Source organism: Rosa chinensis, chromosome 5, assembly GCF_002994745.2.
Source record: "Rosa chinensis cultivar Old Blush chromosome 5, RchiOBHm-V2, whole genome shotgun sequence".
Classification (NCBI taxonomy): Eukaryota; Viridiplantae; Streptophyta; class Magnoliopsida; order Rosales; family Rosaceae; genus Rosa; species Rosa chinensis.
This window is the reverse complement of record NC_037092.1, coordinates 6,258,982-6,286,112: the sequence shown is the minus strand read 5'-3', so window position 1 is coordinate 6,286,112 and position 27,131 is coordinate 6,258,982. Positions and strand designations below refer to the sequence as shown.

At 36.7% G+C, this 27,131-nt stretch overlaps 4 protein-coding genes and 1 non-coding gene across 6 annotated transcripts; all 5 read left to right on the top strand.

Annotated features, from left to right (window-relative positions):
• Positions 1 to 26: 26 nt before the first annotated feature.
• LOC112166789 lies at positions 27 to 1,018 on the top strand. Of its 2 annotated transcripts, none has more exons than XM_024303693.2 (2): positions 27 to 362; positions 447 to 1,018. In XM_024303693.2, the coding sequence occupies exons 1-2, from the start codon at positions 195 to 197 to the stop codon at positions 954 to 956; spliced, it is 678 nt and encodes a 225-aa protein (XP_024159461.1). In that variant the 5' UTR covers positions 27 to 194; the 3' UTR covers positions 957 to 1,018. The 2 variants fall into 2 exon arrangements, with proteins under 2 accessions (XP_024159461.1, XP_024159460.1); XM_024303692.2 differs by having other exon boundaries at positions 29 to 362; positions 441 to 1,018.
• Positions 1,019 to 9,627: 8,609 nt separating this feature from the next.
• On the top strand, positions 9,628 to 14,939 carry LOC112165764 (auxin response factor 3). The gene is made up of 12 exons (XM_024302403.2): positions 9,628 to 10,600; positions 10,699 to 10,755; positions 11,239 to 11,418; positions 11,543 to 11,627; positions 11,779 to 11,869; positions 11,941 to 12,105; positions 12,221 to 12,340; positions 12,421 to 12,496; positions 12,943 to 13,105; positions 13,195 to 14,084; positions 14,198 to 14,289; positions 14,617 to 14,939. Exons 1-11 carry the CDS (start codon positions 10,319 to 10,321, stop codon positions 14,249 to 14,251), a joined length of 2,163 nt encoding a protein of 720 aa, XP_024158171.1. The 5' UTR covers positions 9,628 to 10,318; the 3' UTR covers positions 14,252 to 14,289; positions 14,617 to 14,939.
• Positions 14,940 to 16,273: 1,334 nt separating this feature from the next.
• On the top strand, positions 16,274 to 20,415 carry LOC112168300 (MLO-like protein 12). The gene is made up of 13 exons (XM_024305421.2): positions 16,274 to 16,674; positions 16,816 to 16,873; positions 16,978 to 17,252; positions 17,561 to 17,621; positions 17,887 to 17,975; positions 18,084 to 18,158; positions 18,251 to 18,339; positions 18,453 to 18,502; positions 18,609 to 18,649; positions 18,797 to 18,970; positions 19,068 to 19,103; positions 19,500 to 19,628; positions 19,720 to 20,415. The coding sequence occupies exons 1-13, from the start codon at positions 16,543 to 16,545 to the stop codon at positions 20,074 to 20,076; spliced, it is 1,566 nt and encodes a 521-aa protein (XP_024161189.1). The 5' UTR covers positions 16,274 to 16,542; the 3' UTR covers positions 20,077 to 20,415.
• Positions 17,726 to 17,799, top strand: TRNAI-UAU. Its single transcript has one exon. It is a non-coding gene; the product is annotated as a tRNA-Ile (tRNA).
• Positions 20,416 to 24,719: 4,304 nt separating the features above from the next.
• Positions 24,720 to 25,724, top strand: LOC112165705 (glutaredoxin-C9). Its single transcript, XM_024302315.2, has one exon. The coding sequence runs from the start codon at positions 24,872 to 24,874 to the stop codon at positions 25,304 to 25,306; it is 435 nt and encodes a 144-aa protein (XP_024158083.1). The 5' UTR covers positions 24,720 to 24,871; the 3' UTR covers positions 25,307 to 25,724.
• Positions 25,725 to 27,131: the final 1,407 nt, after the last annotated feature.

The following is a 27,131-nucleotide window of genomic DNA, read 5'->3' as shown; positions in this document are numbered from 1 at the left end:
ATTAGGATTGGTACGCACACAACACAACTGAGAGTTGTTCATGGCTAGTAGCGACTTGATTATAAGTTGGATGACCCTTTGTCCAATCCAAAGGAAAATTGCTTGTGAAGTCAACGCCTTGAACAAATCCCAAGCTACCATGAACTGCTCCAAATTATATAAGCAAGTACACCAACACAAGGGAGCCAGAGACAATGAATTTTGAGAGGGGGTACATCGATGTGGTTCTGGTCCCATCCGGGCTTCTGATCATGTTGATTTACCACCTCTTCTTCCTCTACAAGTATTTCCATCAACCTCTATCCACATCCATGGGGTATGAAAACAACGACAAGCGAGTTTGGGTTGCAAAAATTCTTCAGGTAAATTTTCTTTCTATACTTTTTTTCCAAAATAGGGTTCATGAAAAAGATTCATCTATGAAATTTATTCCTTGCTAGGTGCAGGGTGACAATGTTAACGGAGGACTTGGTGTGATTTCATCCAATACAAGTGCAGCCATGACCTTAGCATCAATCTGTTTGACTCTCTCTTCTCTAATCGGAGTTTGGATAGCAAATTCTCCCAGCAAGTCCTTCCCAATAGAAGTGATCTATGGCAATACGACTCCATCGATGAATTCAATCAAGCATATCTGCTTGTTGACCTCTTTTCTGCTTGCTTTCTCGTGCTTCGTTCAATCGGCTAGGCACTTTGTCCATTCGAACTACCTATTGAGCACTCCGGGGGCTAGCGATAAAGGGGTTGTGAAGAAGGTGGAAAGAGCAGTTCAAAGAGGAAGTGAATTTTGGTCGCTTGGGCTTAGAGCACTGTATTTTGCTCTAAACTTTCTGCTGTGGTTTTTTGGACCTATACCTATGTTTGTTTCCTCTATCATAATGGTGGTGATTCTGTATTGCCATGATTTTAGGAAGTCGGAATCGGATAATCTCCTTGATGTATTATTGCTTTCTTGAACATCAAGTTTGTAAAACTGAATCAAATTTTCACTTATAAATGCAACTATGTCTCTGGGTTTATGATTCGATCCCTGCACTAGAAGCTGGTTTCTTCAGACGAATCCTTCTTCTTCAACCACAAGTTACATGGTATATCTTTTAAGGGATTATCACAAATGGTACCTAAACTTATCATCTATTTTATCGATGGTACCTGAACTTCAATCACAACCAGTACCTGAACTTTTCAATTTCATTTTAAATGGTACCTAAGGCCACCTTCGATCACTATTTCGGCCAAAAAAGCCAAATCTAAAAAAACAAAAAATAAAAAAACAAGTTCAAAGGCAAGTCTATTACCAAAAAATCATCACTATATATGTTCGCAACCCTCAAAATCATCAAAAATCATCACTATGATCGCCTCTCATGCCGTTTTTAGTCGGAATAGTGATCGGAGGTGGCTCTAGGTACCATTTAAAATGAAATCGAAAAGTTCAAGTACTGGTTGTGATCAAAATTGAAGTTCAGGTACCATCGATAAGATTGAGGTATAGTTCAGGTACCATTTGTGATAATAACCCATCTTTTAAATTCGATCAGTTTGATCAACACCATTATTCATGTTGACTAATACCATCACAGCTCAAGATTTACGAAACTTTGATTATAATATGAACCTCTTACGTGAAACTTTCATGCATTGAATTCCAAAATCATACTAATATGTAGGGTTGGAAGGGTGGATTACCTAATATTGTGATACAGGTAGCAGATTTGGACCCTTGCGGCCTTGCAAAGGAAATTTCAGGAAGTATTCTAATTCATTTGGTATGGGCTCTGATGTGATGAGATTTATAGGCTGGACTTGATAATGGCGTTGGGATAAATATAGATATGGGTTTTAACACAAAATTAGACCCATCATGAATATGAGTTGGAATTATTATTTTTCTTTTATTTTCAATTTTCATATAAAAAATATAAAAAGAAAACATATGTGTATTTGTTCTAAAAAAAAAAAAACATACATCTATTAGTTTCTTAGTATTTTACAATTCATAATCCGGTACAATTTGCATAGGGTTAGATAACACAAAAGCTCTAATTGGTTTAAGAGAAGTATGTCATGTCAATGTGTCTTTGATAATTCAATTTCACTTTGATAGTCAGAGTGTGGATAAGCACATTGAAGGTTGTACGATTATATATTTGTTTAGTTTCAAACATCTCACATTTTATGCATGTTTTATTGAGGTTAAAAAGAGTTTGTTGTGAAAAATTGATTAATTTTGAACTCCATAACACAATATTCGATGATGCAGGTTGATTTTAGTATGTTTGGTTCATTCTAAAATCTCACATATTTTTGAAAAAAAAGTCGTACGCTTAACTTTTCATAATACAGGCAACAATTTAAAACTTATATATGGATTTACATCATAGTGAAATTTGCTATAGTCCCAATTCTATTCAAATGATCTCAATATTTCATCAAGCATACAACATAAATGCCAAAAAGGATCATGCAATTTTCATGTGATATAGATGTGTAAAAATTTTGTGTCCAATACAACATCCACATTCATGGAAATTATATTAGACAATCATCTAATCCATAATTGTTTTGTCCTGGAATATAAACTTTTCATTTTGTCCTCCAAATTAGATTAAACTGATCGCATAAAAAAAAAATTCCTTTTTACACAAATAAACCTTGTCGACCAATCTTCAAACCAAAAAAATTATAAGAAAGTACTATTCACCACAGTAACGTGAACAAGAAAGATATTTCCTAAAATTAAACAGAAATACGAGTCTCAGACTCCCAGTCTCATCTTGTGATTATATCTCATTATCTCCGGGTTCAGTCTTCTGAGTTCTGACCTAGAACCCAGTTCTGGCCATTTCCCACCGTTGGATCGAACTCGAACATCAAGCCAAAGAAAGTCCCCCCCTCTTATAAGTAGCCGACAGCCCTCTGCTGCGACAAAGACTGATCAAAGTCCCCCTCATTGGGGTCCCTTCCACCACACACCTCCCGCCACGTGTCCCTGCCCTTTCCTGGGGATATGATGTGACTTCCCAGCATGAAAATGGAAACAGAGAAAATTTCTGACTGGTTCACCACCCACCCACCTGCACTGTTTCTTGGCCCGTACATAAGTCTCAAATTACGGAAAAGCCCTCGGTCAGTGGCCGTCGGATGTCACAGGTGGAGGGCGAGGAGGGAAAAGAGCGTAATAAGTACAAGGACCCGCATCGGGGCGCGTGACGGGGGAGATTGACGTGACAAAAGTACGATGAAAGGCTGAGGGAGTCAGCACACCCGCGTAAAAGTCGAGGGGCTTCCGCCCTCTCTCTCTCTCTCTCTCTCTGCAAAAGCGACCGCCTTTGGGACCCGGCCCATTAATTCTGGCCGACGCTCTCTCCGGCGAGCGTGGGCTATAAGCCTTCGCGCGAGGTGGTGCACGCGCCGGGTGGAGATTCTTTGGGTTTCTTTGCCGGGTACGCAAGACAATTGAGAGAGAAATGAGGTAGGGGCCTTGGTTTGTTTGGAATGTATAATACGGTTGAATGTGGGGCACTAGGGTTTTCGTATGTAGGGCTTCTATCAGTCACTGTGTATTAGGGTTTATCGTCGACGTTTCGTTGTAGTTAGGTCAGGTTGCGGGATGCCGTTAGCTTTCAATGCTCGATCTTTGGTGATTGTTGATCGTTATAGTTATTGATGGGTCCGTTTGCATCGAGATGGTTTTATTCTAGTGTTTGGTATTCGAATAGGAACTTTCATTTAGTTTGTGTGTGACCCTAAAGAAGGTCTGTGAATATTTTAGATTAGAGAAATATTTTTTGTGTTTGGTCGATAGCTTTAGTTTTAGTGATAATAACGTGTTTGAAGTTGTTGATTTTCGAAGCACATTGTAATGTTGAAAGAGTGAAGTCTTTGTAAATATTGAAATTTATAATATAATTACATCATTATTAGCAATTCCTTATATAAATACTATCTATTGTATGTTTCTAGTAATCATTGTGTAGTTGGAAAGTATGAGATGATTGTTATCAAAGTTGATATAATAATGTCCAATTTCATAAAATTAGTGGATAAGTGAGTCAAATTGGACAATTAACATCAACATAACTCCACATAAACTAATAAGGCTGTCTTTAAAACTTTAACCACCGACATATAGTAATTCTCAATTACATCCAACTCTCTCAAAATCTCATATTATTGTACGGGAATCAACATGTTGTCATTAGCTGGGATGAACTCGATCCATCCAAACTAGAATCGTGCTCAGTCAATTCTTCACTTTGAACTACATACTCTTCTAGATCATTTTGTGTTCTAAGGCCCTAACGGGCAGCTTAAAGGGCCCTAACGGGCTCAAACCCCGGGCTTCATTTTCATGGCCCATACCCTACCCTATTTGAGAAAGGGTTGGGCCTGGTCAGGCTTCGGCCCTACGGCCCGGGTGGGTTTAGGATCAAAGGGCCAAATGATGACCCCTAGCTTGATATGTATTTTGCTCTGCGGACAACCCTTGAGATTAAGCTATCATGATTCATTTCCCCTCGTCGTTTTCTAGTTTTCCCTTTTCAAAACGGTCAAATTCGATTTTGGTCGTGTTTGGGATTGAAAACGACAACAAGATTTTGGGATCAAAGCAACACTTGCGCTTTTGTAATGCCAGGCAACGCTGTGACTTGTGTTTGACAATGCCGGAAGCCGGTGTTGTGTGTTTTTTGTTTGGGTTAATCTGTAACTTTGATTCTCTGTTAAACGTTTCATCTTACGTCAATACGTACAGTCACTACAGTGACACAGACTCTGTTTTGGTAACACATCATTAATTATGTAGAAATTTAGTTTCAATTAGTTGTTTAATTATCTTAATTCGCCAAACACATTGCCTCTTCTCTTTTTTAAGTAATGAGCAAAAGTCTATCAGAACTTCTAAACAAAATAAAGTTTGAAAGAAATAAAAAAGGAAGAGGTAGAGATAGAGGGAGAAAGAAGCACAAGGAAAAGTCTGGTATGAACAAAAAAGAAAGTCAGCTAGACCTTAATAAAGGCGTATTAATGTATGAAGGTATGAACAAGGCAGGGGTGATGGTGGGTCGTGAGTGGGTGGAATGGTTTCCCGACTGGGTAACTTAACCACATGCCATTTGACCTGCAAAAGAAGAAAACCGGAATATAGGAAGCCATTGGCATCATTAAGAGTTCGACACAATGAAAAAGGTGGGGGAAAAGAAAGCAAAAGAAAAAGGTTTTCGAAAGAATAGCACCATACAAAATTTCAGGGGGCAAGAAAATAGAAAACTGATCTGGGAACTACAAATTTAGATTATCATAGTGATAATCAAAGAAATGTATTATTTTTGTTTCACATTCTTAGAGTGGCCGGTTTGTTTGAATTACTTACAATCAAATAAGAAAAAAAAAGCTCTAATTAAGAAGTTTTTTTTTTAATCTATGGTGACTGTCAAAAAACTAATTAAACAATAAATTACAAAGAAAAAGGGGTGATACCGTGATAGAACTATAGAAATTTAAAAGAAGCTATGCTTTTTATCTATCTCCTAATTTCTTCTTTCTTTTTCTATTTTTGATTACTTTTTTAAGTTTAGTCTTTTGTAATGGTTAGTGAATAACATTTTCTTTTTATGGTGTTCATATGTATTAGTCTTGCTCAAATTCAGTAGCTCATCATCTCTTTTCTACTAATCTGGTCCAACCTGTCCCATAAAACATTCTCTAATCTAATAGTAGTCATATTTAATTAGTTAATTTAAGGTTTGAGATATTTTGGCTTGCGTGAATTTGACCATAAATCATGCTTAATCTTAGGATATTTCAGAAAGGAGTCGTACCATATTATTGGAGGCATCCATCATCTTGCATGATAGTCTAATTTTATACGTTTCACGCATATTTTGGGAGTCAACTTCACTACGAATGTTTTGCTTTGTTTAAACATTATCAGAATAAGACCTTATACTATAATTTTATTTTCACATATTTTTAAAAGAATACCATATATAAAAGGAAAATTTTCACAAATGGTCACTCAATTATGACTCATTCGACACTTTGGTCACTGAAGTTTCAAATATATCACTTTGGTCACTCAACTATTACACTGTCAATCACTTAAGTCACTTTGTTAATTTTTTTCATTAAAAAAAATTATAAAAAATACTTTTTTGGTGATTTAAGTGATTGACAGTGTAATAGTTGAGTGATCAAAGTGATATATTTGAAACTTCAGTGATCAAAGTGTTGAATGAGTCATAGTTGAGTGACTATTTGTGGAGTTCTTCCGATATAAAAATAAAAGTATTATTTTTTATTTTTTTAATAATATGAATTAAATTTAACCTTGATAAAAAATATACAAACAGAAGCCGATCTTCTTTTAAACCTTACCCAAGAAAGCGACCTTCTATCAAAAATGAAGTACCACACTCCATAGTAATCAAAAGTAGACAAGTGCCCCAAATAAATATGAAAAGGCTAATAAATAAAGAATCTAAAGAGGAAAGTAATAATTTCAGAATGAAAAATCTTAGTGCGGTTGGTGGGGAAGGAGGGGACTGACAGCAAAGTTAAAAAGTGAGGCAAAAAGGAAACAAATTATGAGGCCAAACCCACGCTCCTATCAAGCCACTTCCAGACACGTCCACTTCACTCCAGCAACTTCACACACGCTTCCCCATAACCTTTTTTTTTCCTGCCTAATTGATATTTCTTTTTCGTTTATTTCACCTTCTTCTCGTCTTTAGAACTAAGAAATGGAATAAATATTTAGATTATTCAGTTATTTATAACGAAATGGTTAAGATTTGCGATCGTGTTTTACTTTAGATTAAGAGCATGTTTAGTTATCTACTGTCACACATTATTTTGATATGTTAGATAGATATATTGAGGTTCTTGATAAATTGCACGTTATTTATATAGACTAGATATGAAAATTTAAAACCTTGTACAAATAGTTGAATTAAGTCTTGATTCATGCATAAGTAAGGAAAACACTGTGTCATAGAAACACTACTAAATGAAGTTGATAATAGTCGCACAAGAACAAATATGTTCACTTCACTTCAATTAAGTGTTGGCTGTTTGAAAGGTTCTTAAATGTAGTCACATGATTTATCATATTCATCAAAAAAGAAAAAGAAATCAACCACATTAAATTTTTGTATAGGTAGTGTCACTAGTGTGTTCCATTATCTTACACATTATTTTCGTATCAACTTAAAGAATTTAGATAACTTTATACGAAACTAATTTATTTTCTAATTTATTTGTCTAATTTAGATAACTTCATAAGAAACTAATGTTTTATCAGTCTCATTCACTAATTTATTTGTCATAAGATTAAATGAAGATGAGTACTTAAAGTCGAGCTCGTATCATTTTCTTTCTTCATAAAACTATCTAAAATAATAATAATTAAGAAATTATTTCAAATTTTGGTATTTTCGGGTTTGTAAATCACAATTTTGGAATCGATACAAATTTTTGTTTATAATTGTAGAATCAAAACTCCAAAAGGACCACTCTGAAATGATTTGCATGGAACTCTCTCACGTGGCGCGTGGGACATAGAAGCTTTCCCGATGGCAGATAAAAATGATGGACCGAGTCATTACTCAATTGAGTCATTGAGTCGGACCCCGTTTTATCCGGGTTATTCACCTATGCCTGTAGTCCTGTACCAACCTACTAACCTACTCAGTCGCAGACCCCCAGCCCACCCCCCCCTATTTGCCCTAGCCCTCTGCTCAATTAATAGAGCCCTGCTCCCTTTCTGTCACACCCTTTCTTTATTCACTAAATCAAAATTGACACTTCTACCCTTCCCCTACCCAACAAAAAAAATTAGATACAAAAAACTAGAAACGATTAAAAACAATCACAAGGAATGGACGATTAGATTATATCAAGTACAATTTTTGATTATTTTAGTAAAGAGAGGTTTATCACAAATATTAAGGACTGAAATCGCATATTAACTGTAGAGTCACTTACACTGTTGATTCATAAAAAAGTTTTCGGTAAAAAACTGTGCTCTGATTTTCAGGGATCATCTTCATCTGCATAGAGAGTCAGAGACATCTTCATCTGCATAGAGAGTCAGAGACTGTTCCACAACCACATTACCATTTAGAGTTTGCTCAAAATTAATGGGTTTCCAACAGCATAGTTATTGTGGACTCTGATCCTGACCAAGTGGTTTCTGACACCTGTTTTGTTGGTTTGGAGATACTAATGATCTGGGTTTTGTTGCATCAAATCAAACAGTTAACTAATAACAGCACTGGGGGGGGGGGCTTCCTGTTTTGGTTGTAGAGCAAGGTCCATGAGATTTTAATTTCATGCAATACAGTCAAAAAACAAAAAACCTTGTTTTGTGAATAATTAGCCTGGAAAATTGTGCTAAATGTGATCCAATTCCAAGGTATGCTTTGTCTTTGACCCAGTTCACTAGAATTGCTTGACATTCAGCACAAAATTTTGAAATATTTTTGATGTTTTTCCATGCCTAGATTATAATTTGACTTTTACAAACAAATGCACATAAAATATATGAATAAATAAAAGAACTCCGTATCTTATAATATCAGACCAGATGTTACTTATTAGCATATAGATATAGAAGTCATGTCAAGTACTAAGCAATAGTGACTGGAAATGAATAATGTCAACAAATGATATAATTAGCAATTTTGACCTAATAAAAAAATGTAATTCATCAAACTATATCTAAATGTATGGTTTGGTGAGATATGACTTCGCCTATTATTCATAATTTTTGTAATCGGGACCGATTGGATCTTCCTAATTTCCGTTTCTCTTAATGTTGTCGAAATGTTTGGTATATTTCTCCGTCTCTGTATTTATTTTTTATTCAATAAAATATAATCGTTTCGTTTAAGTTTATATAAAAAAATATATATATAGTACAAAAATAAGCTCAATCTTCCATTGAAATCGAGCAACAATAAAATCTTTTGATTAGATGTTTGTCGATAAATTTAGAAGCAATAACAAAACCGACAAAAATCAGTGGATCCGTGATAAGTTCCTTTACGGAAAGCGAAAAACCCCATCATCGTTTACATTAATATGACCTGAATCAAGGGCAATGCTACGCTTTACTTTGTTCCTCAATTGGTTAGGCATAATGACCCACATTTGACAAAAACTTTTTTTGCATAACAAGCAACAAGTAATGAGCAAACCAGATTCTAATGGCAAAATGATAACGTGGGTAACTAAAGCAGTTGAGTAAATTGCTAGTTGCAAAGGTGAGGAATGATTGTGTATTTGTGTGCGCTGTATAGCCCCCCATAGGGTTCCAAAATAGTAAAGTCACTTTAGATTTAGGGTTTTAGGTTGCCCTGGTCTTGGGAAGATATCCTATAACAGTAAATTGATTTATAGTTGTTTAGCTATGCAAGAAATCTAGAATATACCCCAAACCCAGTGTCTAATGGGGAAGAAACACTGAAATAGAAACCTAATGATCGACTTTAATGCAGTTACAATCATGGAGGCCATAGCCAAAGAAGGTAAACCCTAAACAGAAAACACTCGGAGACTGGAGACAAACCCAAATAGGGTCAAACTGAGTGGAAGATGAGCTTAAGCGCTTTTCTTTCACAAAAAAGAGAAGTCTTTGGTCTTTGGTCTTTGTTTTTTTATATATTTAATTTCTGAAAATAAATGTAATGAAGCTTGAGAAATTGATTAAGGAAGAAGGAGAGGGATACGAGTGAGATTTGATGGAGTAGAAGGGGACAGAATAGACATCCGCCCGGAAATACAGGGATGGGAGGGCCGTACAGTTCTCCTCCTCACTTTTCAGTCTTTGATTTTTATATTTTTTGAGAAAATAAAGATCAAATATTTAAGAATTAACCCAAAAACACAGACACTCACTCACTCTCTCTCTCTCTCTCTCTCTCTCTCTCTGTCTTTCTCTGCCACACATCACACCAAGCAGTTGCAGCGTTGCAGCGGCTGCAGCACTGCAGCTCTGCAGCAGAGAGAGAGACAGACTCAAACAAATAATAAAAAAAAGTTGCAGGGAAAAATAGAACAGAGAAAACACCCAATTTTTGGTTTTCTATTCCATCTCTCAGCTGTTGTTGTTGGGTCTCAAAGTTTTTAGATTAAAGCTCTGAGCTTTTTATTCACCTACACACCAAAAAAGAGTGTTTTGGTTAAAGGGTAGTCTTTATTTCTGAGCCTTGTTTTAGCAAATGCCTTGAAATGCCACAAATGAAACCAGTTGTTTGAGGCTTTGGACCATAAAGGCTTTGGCTTTAGCTCTGTCTCTTGTTTTTGTTTTTTCGGTATGGCGGGTCTGATCGATCTGAACAGCACGACGGAGGAGGAGGAGGAGACTCCGTCTTCTGGGTCGTCGTCCAATTCCTCCGGTTCTAATGCTTTGATTTCTGGGTCTGTTTGCTTGGAGCTGTGGCACGCTTGTGCTGGACCACTGATTTCTTTGCCCAAGAAAGGCAGTGTGGTGGTTTATCTTCCACAAGGGCACTTGGAGCAAGTGAATGATTTTCCGGCGTCGGTTTTTGATCTTCCTGCTCATCTCTTCTGCCGAGTTGTCGATGTTAAGCTCCATGTGAGTGTCTGTAGTGATTAAAGTTTGGGTCTTTATGGGAAATTTTGGGTTTTGTTTGTTTTTGGGGTTTAATCAGTTTGTGGTTGTTGTTTTTGCAGGCGGAGACTGGTAGTGATGAAGTCTACGCACAGGTTCAGTTGGTTCCTGAAAGTGAGGTGAGGTTTCTTCTGGTTTTGATTGGTTAAGAGAGATTTTAGTTGTTTGAAATTTCTAATGCTGGTGATTTTAGTTTTGCGAGTTTGGAGTTAAAGTTCAGTTCTTTGTTCTGTTAGGAAGTTAAAACTCAGTTCAATTGTCAAATGTAATTTCACAATTGTGAGCTAAATGGTTTGGAGGGCTAATGGTTATGGACTTTATTTCATCTGTCAGAAACCCAAAAACAAGTTATACCCAAGAATTTATGATTTCACATTCATTCCATGTCTGATGTGTCTCTTTCCTGCTCTGGCATTCTGAGAGATTTACTGGCTATTGTTTCCCACTTTTGGCAATTTACCTTCTTAGCAAATTTGAATTGGTTACTTTTTCATTCTTTCAATTTCTTTTGGAGTTTTGGGGGTCCAAGGTTTTCATTTCCTTTACTATCTTGGTAATTTGAAACATGGCGGTTACTTACATTTTTGCATTAATCTGTGTAGGAATTTGAGCACAAACTAGGGGAAGGGGAAACTGATGCAGATGGGGATGAGGATGCTGAGGCATTAGAGAAATCGACTACACCCCATATGTTCTGCAAAACCCTTACTGCTTCCGATACTAGCACTCATGGAGGCTTCTCTGTCCCTCGCCGTGCTGCTGAGGATTGTTTTCCTCCCCTGGTACTCATTCATTTCCCCCTCAACACATAGTTTAGCACATTTTGTTTTTGATTTCCCTCATCTGAAAACACTTTTATAACAAATTTATTTGAGTGTAGCCAAGTAATATGGATTATGATTGTAGGATTATAGTCAACAAAGGCCTTCACAGGAGCTGGTGGCAAAGGATCTGCATGGCCTGGAGTGGAGGTTCAGACATATTTATAGGGGTATGCGCATATGAAAATATGTTTGTGTGCTTCATTTGATAGGGATTTACCTCATACGGGAACAATAATGATCTTATTGGAGTTCTATTGATAATTCTGTGAAATGGACTCTGGTTTTTATTTCTATTCTTTTTTCTTTTGGTTTGAGCAGGGCAGCCGCGCAGGCATTTGCTCACCACTGGATGGAGTGCCTTTGTGAACAAGAAGAAGCTCGTTTCTGGAGATGCTGTGTTGTTTCTGAGGTACATAAATTTTTTAGTTGAAGAAACTTGGGATGTCCTTGTTCACACTTCTCATACAATATCTATAATAGGGGTGAGGATGGAGAGCTGAGACTTGGAGTTAGAAGGGCAGCCCAAGTAAAAGCTTCTGCTACTTATCCAACTCCTTGTAGCCAGCATTTAAACTATAACTCTGTCGCAGAGGTGGTGGATGCAATAACTATGAAGACTGCTTTTAACGTGTACTACAATCCAAGGTAGTGTGCTGCCTGACTTTTTCATCTTCTTCTCCATGCTTTTTATTTCTTGCCTTTTTGGACTCCATAGTCTTCCAATTATTATTGGCTTTAAGTTTTCATGTTGATCTTGTAGAGCCAGCTCATCAGAATTCATAATACCTTTCCATAAATTTTTGAGGAGCCTTGGTCATTCCTTCTGTGCTGGAATGAGGTTTAAAATGCGCTTTGAAACAGAAGATGCAGCAGAGCGAAGGTTTGCCATATTTGAATTCAAAGTAATTTATTGTATTCATTTTCAAAATTTTGATTAGATTTTTTTTTTTTTTTTGGCAGATACACTGGACTGGTAACTGGGATCAGTGAGTTGGATCCCCTGAGATGGCCTGGTTCCAAATGGAAATGTCTAGTTGTACGTAGCCCTGTCTATATATCTGTTTTCATTGTTCTTCTGGGATGAATAATAGAACATCAATTCCTCCTAATCACCAAAAATGTATTCGGGGACTTGTATATCATAAGATTTAATATGAGCATGCATAACAGTTCTCTATATCAAGATTGTCTTCCAACTCTACCTATTCTTTAAACCTATATGTGGTGGGGCATATGCAGAATTCCTCACTTTGTTAGTTTTGTCTATGTACCTTTGCTTGTATAAGACCCAAAGGCGAATGCTAAATATATCACTTTGGTATTATTATTTACGCTGCCTCCTTGCCTAGAATGTTTATGGACTTAATATCATAGAATATATGTTTCTCTTTTTGTAGCATACACCAAACCATACTTGTAGTTCATGCCTTTTTCGTTTAGCCATATACACGCTGGTTTTAAACATCTTTTTTGATCTTGCAGGTAAGGTGGGATGATATAGATACTAGCAAGCAGCATGGCCGGGTTTCCCCATGGGAAATTGAGCCATCTGGTTCTATTTCTAATTCCAGTGGTTTAATGGCATCTGGTTTGAAGAGGTCCAGGATGGGCTTATCTGCAGAAAAACAAGAATTTCCAGTTCCTCGTATGTATTGCATTCAGATTTGGATGTGTCATCATAACACTCATCTTGCAGAGTTACTGATTTCTTTTTGTCAATAATTTTTCCTACAGATGGGATTGGAGCCTCAGACTTTGGGGAATCTTTAAGATTCCAGAAGGTCTTGCAAGGTCAAGAAATTTCGGGTTTTGATACTCCTTTTGGTTCTATAGGGGGTCAAAATCAGCATCCCTCTGAATCGAGGAGAGTCTTTCATGGCTCTATTGGTTCTAGAGGTAATGATCTCAGAAACTCACTTGTGAATTCTGAGATTGCCTCAAAAGGCTTTGGTGAATCTTTCCGATTCCAGAAGGTCTTGCAAGGTCAAGAAATATTTCCAAGCACACCATATGGAAGAGCTCCAGCTACTAGTGAGGCTCGTGAATATGGTTCCCCTGGAATCTTTGATGGTTTTCAGGTGCCAAGCTTTAGAAATGGATGGTCTACGATGATGCAGGGCAATAATACACCTATGCACCGAGCTGCTCCTGTACAAGTGTCATCACCATCATCTGTGTTGATGTTCCAGCAAGCAATGAATGCAGGAGCTGAGTTCAATTCCGTATACAATGTTCATAACCAAGAGGAACAGAGAATTATGCAACGCAATCCTTATTCTGAATCAGATGGGGGAAAGCCAACGTCATCCTCATTCTGTGAACGGAGCTTCAGCAGGGAAGGTCATGGAGGCATGAATTCTTTTCAACATGCTATTTCACATCCTCCTCATTCAAGTCAGTCTTCATTGAGAGGCAGTCAAGACATGGTGTCATCATGCAAAAGTAGCTGCAGACTCTTTGGTTTCTCACTGTCTGAGGAAACACATGCTCCAAATAAAGTGGACAACTCCACCTCAGTTGCATCTACATTAGATCCTGGAGCTTCTTTGTTCCCCAATGTTGAACCACGGTTTCATTCAAAGCCTCCTTTGATGTCTGCAGCAGTTGGAATTCCCTGTACCAAAGTAAGCAACCACTTTGCTCCCTGAGATTCGCTTGTTAATATTACATTGTAGTGTGCATCTTATCTATGATATGGGTAGTGTCTGGTTTACCAGTTGAGAATTTTTACGTTCAGGAATGGGCTTTTGACTGGCGTGGAGAGAGGATGGAAAGTTGTTTACAAGGATAGTGACAACGACGCAGGGCTTGTTGGGATGTTCCACGGAAGTAAGAACTGACAATCTTCTATTTTCTGTTTTGTTCGCGTCTGAGCATCAGATCACATTTCTGGTTTACCAGCTTGTATTGAGCCAAAACTTTAAAACCTTATGCATATGATTTCATGTACCTACTTTTGCTTTCCTATAAGACACATGCTAGTTACCATACAAGTGACCCTAGTTAATACCAAAAGATTCTTGCTGTTGGTTCCATCTCTTTGCTTGAATATTAAGAATGAGATCGTCCTATGCATACCTTTTATGATACAGAGCCTGCATCACTTTAGCTCTTTGGTTTGTCTTCTTATTTTCTGCTGTTGACATTGTTCTGCAGGAATTGCTACCACAATATTATGTAAGAAGTACGAGAGTGAAGACTCTTGGCGCCAGAGGTTTTTCTCAGGTTCTGCGTGTGTCGTGTTTTATGTAACTGAACTACTTTGAGGTAAAAAAAACAAAAAACAATTGTAACTAAGCGCTTCAAGTGACTTGATTGTATTATTATTAATTATGCTTTTTCTTTTTGGTCGGATTTATTATTAATTATGCTCTAAAAAACGGTTTGTAGAATCTATGATTGGCTCTTGAAAGAGGGCCTATCCGAAACTGAACAAATTCTACTCATTTGCAATTGTTCAATACCATTATTACTTATCGACCCTACATGATGTTCTGCTACATTCTTTTTGTTATTAGCAACTATATCTATTATCTACGTATATGTATTGTAATGTAGCTATTGTTAGAGAATACACCAATTGAAAACTGAGAATTATTGTTCTGGGTGATCAGTTTGTATTGGATAGTTCAGCTCACCATTATGATTCTCTTACCTAACATATCAGCTAAACCCATAATTTTTTGGTAATATATTGAGATTTCTTTCTAGTTCTCTGGACTAGGATAGCTGACTTCATTATCATTCCCATTTATTAGTATGGCTTTCATGTGGTCCATTTTATAAACCATACTTTGACAAAATACCATTGGCTTAAATGGATTTGCAGGACTATGCATGATGTTTGATTCCGAGGGACAGTTATTTTTTGAAGCTAGAATTTCAAATTACACTATTGAGAGTCTTATAATTTTGTTGAATTTCTGGAAATTTCATGATTTAAGTAGATAGAAAAATGAATCCAAGAAATAAGCTCCAAAGTCCATTCAATAATTTAGGTGATAGACCTCTATTCACAGTGAAAGGGACCTCATAATAAGGGAAACATTTTGCTGCTGCTAATGACTTGCCAATTTCACCGTCTTCTTCATGGTCCATGATTTTGTTGTTCATTCAAATTACATAAAACACAGTCGACGTGTTTACTGTAGCAAGTTGTGCACTGTGAAACTGCTGATAGTCAATCCTCCGTGTTCGGTCGTTGAAGATCTTCTTTTGGTATTGAAATGACAACCGCGTCTTCTTATTATAAACCAGATTTCAAATCATCAAGATTAAAGAAGTCTGATTAAAAAAAAAAATGTGTAAAAGCAAGAAACTAATTATGCATAGACTCTGGGAAGCGTTTCTTCTTGGATTGGATTTGAATTGTTTTTTAAAATATATCGCTGTACTCAAATGTTGTAACATATTTAAAAAAAGAAAAGGTTTCGCAAAATTCACAAGAAAAATATAGAAGTCAACCGTTGAGTAAAAATAATACACCTCATTGCACTGAATACACGTTATTCATTTGTGTAAAACCAAGAATTAAGTAAAAAAAAATGGTATAGACATGTGTATATATGGATCCAGCCATAGCTGCTTGTCATTGTCACGCGCATTGAGCAGGTTCGGGAGCATATATGACTAAACAATGTTTGTGAACCCTTAAAATATCCTACATTTTTTAACAGAATAATTTTTTTATATTTTTTTCTGCAGAACTTTCGCATTGACTGTCGTTTTCTTCAACCCTTTAGTGCGTAGAGCAGCATTATTGTACAAAGAGAATGAAAGGTGTGCTGCACCGACCCTATTAAACATCTTAATCTATTTCTACGTCGTATAGAGTTGTATACATAGAGTTTCTAGTTTTCTACTGCATTTAGACTGCTGAGTTTGTCTTCATACTTGCGTAGACGTCACAGATTCCACACAGAGCCAGGAGGAGAGTCAGACATGGCGAACCTACATAGAAGAAGCTCCTAGCTATAGTTGTGTGTATGACCCTCAAATATATATATACTAGCTCATAAGCCAAAGCACCTTTGCAATAGCTAGCTTATAAGTTATACCAAACCGAGTTTAGAGAAAGGAAAGATGGCCGGAGAGGAAGTCAGTAGTGAAAGCACCACACTTGAATCAACACCAACATGGGCTGTCGCCACCGTCTGCTTCGTTTTGATTTTCATCTCCATTCTCATCGAGCATTTGCTTCATCTTTTAGCCCATGTAACTGCCCTTCCTTTTTTCTTATACTATGCGTACATTATACAACAATCTATTCTATTGCAAAGTATCTGTATGAGACTGATAACCTCTTTTCTATTAGTGCATTAATCATCCTCTATCTTCTTTATAATCTCTTTGCAGTATTTCAACAAAATAAGGAGGAAGTCTCTCATTCTCGCTCTTGATAAGATCAAATCAGGTAATTAACTATTACGCATTAGCTAGAACTGGTCCCGATCACATGCTTGCTGTTTTACGTGATCTGAAACTCAATCGTGAACGTGTGATCTTCATTATCTGCAGAGTTGATGTTGCTGGGGTTCATTTCTTTGCTGCTAACCGTGGGGCAAAAGCCGATTGCCAACATCTGCATCCCGAAATCTGCCGGAGAGTCTTTTCTACCTTGCCAGAGCTACACCTTGAGTGAAGATATTGTGGAGGAAACGAAATGTGCAGAGCAGGGAAAGGTTTCATTGATGTCGAGGTCCGGGGCCAATGAGCTTCAATACTTTATTTTTGTGCTCGCACTGTTCCACGTCTTGTCTTGCGTTCTCACTTCCACTCTTGGTTTTGCCAAGGTAAGCGTCAATAGTTTTTCAAACCCACAGTTTCGAGTCTAGAGATAGATCCTCTTAACCACTAATGTTTCGAAAGTTTTGGTGTCGGTGTGAAGACAACGAGTGGTTCACAGATGTTTAATTTTCCAGTTTATTGGAAATTATATAAAAGGAAGGGAAATTGTAGAGGACCTTAATTTCCACAATTTCAACTCTAAAAAATTTTGTTTTCTTTTTCCGTTCTTTCTTGCTTGAATGGGAAAGGTTGGACCCAAGTTTGAACAGATTGGCTTATGTTGTGAGTGTTTTATATTCCTTCTGTTTTGTAGATGAAGAGCTGGCAGTCTTGGGAGGCAGAAACCAGAACCATGGAGTATCAATTTTCTTATGGTAAATTAAATTTTTTTTTTTATGGTAAATTAATTAACAACAAGATTATTACTAATTAATTTAGATTAACGGTTTAACCTAACCTGATAAAAATTAGCGTAACTGGTCCCGTAGCTCAGTTGGTTAGAGCGCTGGTCTTATGAGCCGGAGGTCGCGAGTTCGAGCCTCGCCGGGACCAGTTTGATTAAATTTTTTTTTATTAAACCTTTCATTTTTTGTGTTTTCGTGTGACTAATTAAGCATGATTACTGCAAATAATGCGCAGATCCAAGGAGATTTCAGCTGGCACACCAAACCTCATTTGGGAAGAGACATTTGAAATGTTGGAGTGACCACAGAGTACTCCGTTGGCCGGTAATTAAGCTCAATCAAAGTTAACCTTAGTTGCCAAATTTTTTTCCTCTAAAACAAGTTGAAGAAAAACTTAATGTTGTGTTTTCCATCTACATATGAATGTTGCAGGCCTGTTTTGCAAGGCAATTCTTCAGTTCTGTTTCCAAAGTGGATTATTTCACTCTTCGACACGGATTCATAACGGTATAAATAATCCAAACTCATCATGATACATGTAATTCTTAATCTAATTAAACAAGCTCTTAAATAATGCTTTTATGTTGCTGCTCCTCTAGGCTCATTTTGCAGAAGGAAGCAATTTTGACTTCCACAAATATATCAGAAGGGCTTTGGAGAAAGATTATGGAGTAGTTATGACTACAAGGTAGCATAACTAAGAAGACAATTCATGATTATCATTAATATATCTACATCTATTTTCAAATCCTCCTGAGAATTGGGATTTGGGACATTAACATATCTTATTCATTCTTGCAGCTGGTGGATTTGGATGTACTCAGTCTTCGTCATATTCTTGAATGCACATGGTAACATGCCCTGAATCCACTTATTTAATCAATCAGATCCAGTTGTAGTTAATAAATGTAAGTCTGACTTGGATAGCTAACACAATAATTCATTGTGTCTCTGCAGGATTTTATAATTATCTATGGGTACCGTTCATTCCTTTAGTGGTAAGCAACTCGAATATATTTGATCTTTGCATGCTTTAGGCTTTAAGTTATTACAATACGAGAAATGTTATTTGCACAAAACTTATCACTTTATGTGGCAGTAGAAGTGATCGAGTAATATTCATATGCTTTGCTATTTTTGTGCAGATGCTATTGCTTGTGGGAACAAAGCTACAAGGCATCATAACTAAGATGTGTGTAGATAGCCATGATAAATCTCATGTTGTAAGAGGGACTTTGCTTGTGAAGCCCAGTGACCACTTTTTCTGGTTTGGCTGGCCCAAATTGCTTCTCCATATTTTGCACTTCATACTGTATCAGGTATTGAATCTTCTAATATACCTAGCTTATTTCAATTTCAAAATAAAAATTATGTTGGCCTGACTATTCATGTAAACTATTTTTTAAACTTTTGCAGAATTCATTTCAATTGGCATTCTTCACTTGGACTTGGGTGAGCATATTTTGATTAATTATTTACTGTTTCAACTTGCTATATATGGAGTGAAGTTCTATGACACCCTCAAGAAATTTCACCAACACCCTTTGTGTATAATGTCCGGATAACCAAGAAATATGATTTGATGGGAGCCTCACTAGTGATACGGATTAATTCCTAATGAAGCCACCGAGAAGGAAATGCTATGATGTATCCTCTCGGTGCTCAAAATAAGGTGTGTTGGTAAAATTTCTTGAACTTGAGCGAGAGTGTGCTGAGTGAAATATCTGAAAATTATCCTTAATGAGTGTCATCAATCTTCACTCGAATATGTACTAGTTTGAATTTCTTTATTTGATAAAGGGAATCTCCCTTTGGGCTGTACTAACATATATTCGTTTCAAAATACAGTACAAATTTGGTTTGAAATCATGCTTCCACCGAGAAACTGAGGATATAGTAATACGGCTGGCCATGGGCATCATGGTACAAATCCTGTGTGGCTATGTAACTCTACCTCTTTACGCATTGGTCACTCAGGTATGATACATAGCACTCCTTTGCTAATTAATTACCTACATCAGCTTCAAGAATCAAGTGTTTGTTGATACTAACTCAAATCTTTGAACAGATGGGTACGTCGATGAGAAAAGCTGTCTTCACCGAGACGGTGGTTACCGGACTGAAAAAATGGAGAGGAAGAGCCAGGAAGAACCTTGCTCTTAAGAGCTCGGCACGAATGTCGTTGGATGCTTCTCTTCAAACCTCACTCTCACTAGACACTACACTTTCTTTCAATCACATTGATGCTTCGGCTTCTTTCTCCACCGTGGATTTCGACGCTGAATATGTAGCAGTAGAAATAATGGACAATGCTGGAAATGTTGTACAGGGAAAACAAGTACAGGAGGCGGAGGATCGAGACCAGAAGCCTGGACCATCATTTGATGGTTTTGATTTGAGTAGTAGTAAAAAATATCAAAGATGAGCTAGCCAGCAGTTTATAGTTTGAGCTAGCTCCATCTGTTTTTGCTGTGATGGGTAGGTTGTATAGTTACTTCTCTACTCTCTGAACAGTTGCTCATAAACACTAATCTTAAACCCTATGTTACCTTACATGATTCCTTAATTGAATCTACAGAGAGATCATGGCCGTCATTCTGTCTGGGACTAGTGTTTGATACTATTAGGTCATATTGGAGAATGATCGATTTATATATAATTTTGTGCACTATATGTCATGTGAAGTTGTGGGTCTACATACACAAATGTGAGGACTCACAATATTGATTAGGACATCGCAATATCGCATATTCTGTATGAAGACATGTAAAGACTAGGAATATTCAAGAGGGTAAAGCCTGTTGACTAATTTGTGTTTATTAAACACGTGAAATAATTTTGATAAATTATCTTCTTAAGGGATACAATCAATCAATAACCACAAACTGACAAAAATATCTCAATAATGAATATTGCACAAACTACTTTCGTTATTAAAAATTACGTACCTGTGATTCTAAATTATAAATAATGTAAAATAATTATCCAAGTTGTGAAAAAAAAAAAAAAAGCACCGGCAGCCGCCATGACTCCCAGGAGTGTTGACTCTTGAACCTCCATCGCTGCCACTAGCCGGAAGCTGTTTGGTTGCCAACTTGCCATAAAGAAAAGGATGGTTCAGCTGCGAAGCTAGGAGTAACTTTATGATTTTATACAATAAAGAACCGAAAGTGCTCCATAATTAAGCAACAAGTGCGTCATCATGTTAGCTCTTGATGACGTTTACAGAGAACGAATGGTTGACGTTCAAGGCTTTTTGTCGTTATTTTTGCGTGGCCTAATTATCATGTAATTGTGGCTTGTGTGCTAGAAGAGCTAAAGCAAGGAACAACTATAATGCCTAAACTTGACGCTAAGCACACAGATTAAAGAGTAAACTAGAAGTTTTCTTTTAGTGATCCACGTTTACGTAGATTTTGTATTTGTAGACAATCATTTGCATATGATTTGGTATTCGTAGACAATCATTCGCTATATTTAAACAAATAAAATGTGAAAAAACCAGTTACTAATATAAAACAATTTAATTTGCAATTTGAGAGTCTATTTTTGAGATTGATTTATTATTTGTCACTCCTTCTATAGTTGGTGCAAATGTTTTCACATAATCAAAAATATTTGTGAGAACAATTATTGGAATTAATAAAGTAAATTGGGGATATTTTAGGCACTTAAGTTCTTCTAGAAAGGTTATGTGTTTCAACTTTCAACCGAATATGTTTTCATCAATTGGGACACTAGTGATCGAAGAATACTTCTCACTTGATTTGCACAAAATTTTTCTAGTAAATCACATGATCCATATAGATGATCGGAGAATTAAAACGTGAAATCTCTTTTAAACAGCTCGTCGTTCTCTTAGAGTAGTTGAAGTTAATTGGCTCCCACCTTCTCTTAGTTGGGTGAAAATTAATTCTGATGGATCATGGAAACATGAAGAAGGGGTTGGTGGTTGTGGTGCTATTTTTCAGGACTATAAAGGTCAATTTCTTGGAGCTTGTGTCTTAAATCTTGAGATTCCTAGTTCGATTGCAGCGGATATAATGGCTGTCATAAAGGTCATTAAGCTTGCTTGGGTTTGAGATTAGAAACATATTTGGTTGGAGATTGATTCATCTCTAGTACTTGATTATATCCATACACCTTCTGTTGTCCCTTAGTCTCTTCAAGTTTGTTGGTTAAATTGCTTATACCAAATCTCTCATATGAGCTTTAGAGCTTTTCATATTTTTCGGGAAGGAAATAAAATAGTTGACACTTTGACAAATCATGGTACGTCTTGTTCTAATTTAGCGTGGTGGGATGAACCTCCACCTTTTATAATATCATATTGTAATAGTGACATTAGAGGTCTACCCCAATTTCGTTTTAGTTATTTTGCTGTTTTTTTTTTTAGGAGGTTTTTGTTTTAGTCCCCCTCTTTTACTCTTCTTTTTTTATTAATAAAATGGTTCGATGGGGAGACTTTTTCCTCTCTTAAAAAAAAAATCAGACGATATTGACGCTAAAACTTAAATTAGCTTACGTATGTATCTAGAACTTGATAAGTAGAGAAATAAGTCATTGACAAACTAGCCAATCAATCTTGGCCAGCACCGTTTCGATCAGCAAAGTAGTTCTTCCAAAAGCCTAGAAGAAACTAAAGTTGTAAAACAACAAAACGACCAAGAGAAAAAAGAACAAGATGATGATAGCCATGAGGTGGCCTCAGTCGTGTAAAATGGCATGTAATAGCGGCTACTTTAGACTAGTCTTCAAAGTTCAAACTGCTGGCTCATTCTTCAATCAATCTATGTACGTACTGTTAGAAATATTGAATCATAATTTATGTGTTCTTTTCACAGTGGACCGAGTAAACCAAACTCTGCTCAGTTTTCAAAGTAAACCCTAAGTACTCCAGGTCTTCTTCTTTATTCCATCGTCTTTTAACTCCCATTTCCACGCAATAATTCAATTAGGTTTTCTCTTCTTCATCAGATATACCAGTCCATTTCTCATCACGTACGTACATGCGTACTAGTCCGGCAGACCTAACTTGGTTGTCCCGCTCCTTCCATCAAGAAAGCAATGCCCCCAGTTCTTCTTCCCCCAACGACATAGAAGCTTCTTTTCTTATGCAAGTTCAATCATACCAAACCATAATACGACCCCGGACCCCCACAACAAAATAGGTTAAAAGTATCTATCTATCTCTTTCCTTCAAGTATTTACTTGAAAATACAGATGAAACTTTAACAACTTGATAGTTATAGAAATTTTATGAGATTCATTTCGAAAGTCACATTTTTTTATTACATAAAAAAAAAAATTATTACATCAACAACCAAGAATTACACAATCTAATTTTTAGTGAGTCAAACTTACAAATTCTCATTTAGAAAATAGCGACTTATGTCAATTTATCAAACGATATTGGACAAAATTCACACATTTTATATATGAAAATCTCTTTATATGGGGTGATTAAAGATTCCGACAATATCACCCGGGACTCCTTAATTTGGTACGTGGTTTAGTGTATTTAAAACCCAATAATGTCCATCTTAATCGTAAGATTAGATCATTAGATTGATCCAAATCTTATACTAAATTAGTTAATTAATTAACAACCGAAAAATATCATCCATCACACTTGGGGTGACATAATCAAAGCGTTGACCCCATCTGATCAGACGACACGTGTGTTTCGTGACCCACAAACTCAATCATGCATATCGTAACCCGTGCTCTACCACACACTCTCTCTCACCCGAAATCCTCACCCTCCAGTCTTCATCTGACTCCTAAATTTTTTGTTTTTTGGCAACACATAATTTGACTCTTTCATGAAAACGTGGAATGTTTTTGTTTTAAAATTACAAAAAATCCCGGAAAACAAAACCCACGTCCAAATCATTTCTCTCGTCAGCAGGAGAGACCAGGCTAAGATTAATAGGCGTGATGACGTGGCCGATAGCGATAGGTTACGACAGACCATGTTCGATGATCATCGTCTTCATATCCGAGCACCACGTGGATGTGTGATGCTGAGGTCAGGGAGTGGTGGGTAGCGATCGTGTGTGACGACATGTGGGTTGTCGTGTAGCTTGCACCGTCCGGGAACGGCTTTGGCATTATACGGGGGTGAGTTGGGATCGATCTGTTTTGGATGAGTATTGTGATATCAGAAAGATTTAATCACTTGTTTTCTAGATTTTACGTGCATTATCCGAATCGTTTCTCTCTGTATCAAAAGGGTGTAGGTGTCGAACTTCAACCACTTTACCGGTTATGCTCTGTGCCAATAAACCACAAGGAAAGTGTAGTAATCCAGTGGAAATGGACGATTATTAAGAGGTCAGCTTAGGTACGAATTAAGCAAAATAATAGATTTAAAGAATTAAAGAGAGACATAGAGTACTAAAAGTAAAAGTAAAGTATCAAATAAGATGTCATATCACCACTACAGTGGATTACTCTAAAATATGATGAGGTGGTAATTATGTATTTATCATTCATAAATATAGGTTAAGTTCGTAATAAAAGTACTAGTTTTGGTTACACGTATTTGTGTGTTAATAGTTCTAACGGTTCGCATTCATTTAAATTTCATTATTATTTATTTTGATCAAATAACGTTTGCTAGTTTAAATGTTTTTATATTATGAGAACAAAACAATAGTTTCTATTCAAATTCGTAATAATAACATTAATTATGACGATAAACTCGAATAAAGCTTAGAGTGTACCACTATAAACCTCATCTTATATTCTTGTTTGTGAAAATAGATTAGAAATGAAAGGTTAAGATCGTAAAACCTCCCTGTTAGCTAGCGTTCGCTATCGGACATCCCATTACGGGGATGATTCCAAAACGCCGGAAGCCGGTTAGCATGGGATAGCGTGGGCCCCAACGCGGCTAGCTTAGTCTACTAGGAAAGGATGGAATCTGTCGACTACCGACCGACGCGGCTGACGCAAGTCCACGTCATATACAGTACCCAGTGACGTACCACAGTGCACAACTGCCGTTGACGTGAGACTCTCCTCCCTTCTCTCTCCCTCCTCCCCCACTTTATAAAAGCCCACCATTCCCCTACGCAATTTCTCCACCGCTAACCCCATCTTCCCTTCTCTCCTCTCAATCAGTAATCTCAGCAAAATTATTCTTTTTTCTCCACGCTCTCCTTCCGGATTGATCGCGATATCCCAAAAATTTCTTAGTAAAATTATTTAATATAATGCAAGCAATTCCATACGGATCGTGGGCGCCAGATGCCCCGGCGCGTCACGTGTCGACACGGGAGGAGGTTTCGGTATCTTCTCCCGTGTCGACGGTCGCAGCTACCGTTCAAAAGCTGGTATCAGAGAATGCGGTTATAGTCGTTGGGAGGCGCGGCTGCTGCATGAGCCACGTGGTGACGCGGTTGTTACTCGGCCACGGCGTGAATCCCGCGGTTTTCGAAGTGGACGAGGACGACGAGGCCGCTGTTGTCGTTGAGCTACGTAAGAGGATGACGATCGTTGGAGATGAGAGTGTTATTAACAATTGGCCGCAGTTTCCGGTGGTTTTTGTCGGCGGGAAGTTGTTTGGTGGGTTGGAGAGGGTCATAGCGACGCATATTTCCGGCGAGCTAGTTCCGGTGTTAAAAGAAGCTGGAGCTCTCTGGCTTTGACTTTCAATTAGTTACTTTTTACGGAGTGATTTTATTTACCCATTTACCTTTTTGTTCTTCATGGTCCTTGAATATTGTGATATAGCCGGGCGGTTCCTTTTCGAGAATTAAGAGAGTGATATATAGAAATGGAATTCCAGGCTATGAAGCAAAGTTTATAAATGGAGAGAAGAACTTGTTGGAATTAATTGCAGATCATGCATGTGATTTTCTTCTTTGTTTGTTTTCTTGAATATAGATTTATTCCTTCGTTGGGTGGATATGAATTGATTGGAAAATAATTGAGTTGGGAAAATAGATGAAGCATCTGTAAGTAGTGGATACTAGTGATGAGTTGTCTTTGGAGCCTTGCTTTTGCTGTTGATGATGTAATTGCTGATGAAATAAAGGACTTAACGAAACTGGAAAGTTTATGGGAGTGATGGTGTTGCTTAATTAAGATTGATGGAATTAGTTGTGAGAAATGACCGTTCATATACGTAGGTATGGGTTGTTTAGCTTGTGCAAACAACTTTATATGGGGCACTAACCACGGAGTTTATTTTACTGTAATTAGTGAATTATAGACATGATTATGTGAGGAACTATAAAATTTAGTTGGTCGTCATGTTTGTCAGTAGATTATTATTTAGATCCAAAAAATATTTGAAACACTGTGATTAATTTAAATTAAGGGTATCAAAAAATTCACAAAATTTAGATTATTATGTTTCGTAGTTGTAAGATAAATTAGTTTATTTATGAGTTGAGTCGTTATAATTTTAACAAACATATTCATTGACTTAGAGATTATGAAAATAACACTAACCCATGCCAGTTGTTAGTGAGGTCCAAGTAGATATGTACAAGATCAAAGCTGTGTCATGACTTGTGATGAGCAATGATATACCTGTGAGTTGTTTGACTTCTAGTTATATAGGTACAAGATACAACTCAAATACAATGTCCATGAACATTATACTGGATCCACTAATTAATAAACAATAGCTGTATGACACGATGGCTAGCCAACCTGATCCACATTAGGTAGGTATGGGTTGTGTTAGTGATGCCAATTCAAGCTGTGTTAATGTTGCCATTTCAAGCCTCACAAAATAATACAAATTGTTATTGACATAAGCATGATGATAGTTGACGCAGACCAAGCTTAAAAATTGAAGACGTAAGGTATTTCAGAGAGCATCTGTCGGATTATTTTAAGATTTAAAATAACAAGTATTATTAATTTATTATATGTATCACTTATAATACGCGTATGATATATTCATAAAGCTAAATAGACCTAATTATTTTTTATTTTTCATGTAGATTTATATATGTCTTTCATTTAATTGTTTAGATCCTCTTGGTTCATTGAATTTCTTAGAGCCAGCTTAGATATATGATGACATCATAGAATATTGTAAACATTAGAGTCCCCAAATGTATCCTTGCTAGCTAGCTAGCTTGTTCTCACACTACTACCTTCATAGGCCAATTTGAAGCTTTCTTATTGTATCCAAAAGTCAAACATAAACCTTGAAAATACTGTTATTGAATAATAATGATGAAGCACCAACGATCTTTTCATATATCTATATGTCACTGACACGTTGGAAAGTATAGAGTTGAAGTTTTGTCTACAGATATGTTTTCAGTTTTGAGGAAGAGATGTAATTTACGCCTTTAATACTAAAATATATGGAGTTTTAACGAAATTATCAATTTGATCGTAATGTTTGAAATTGAAAGGAGCAAGTATCAAATTATAGACATAATAAAGGATTCAAATTTGCTCACAATCAATACCTTGGTGGTATCACCACCACTCAATACAAAACTATCA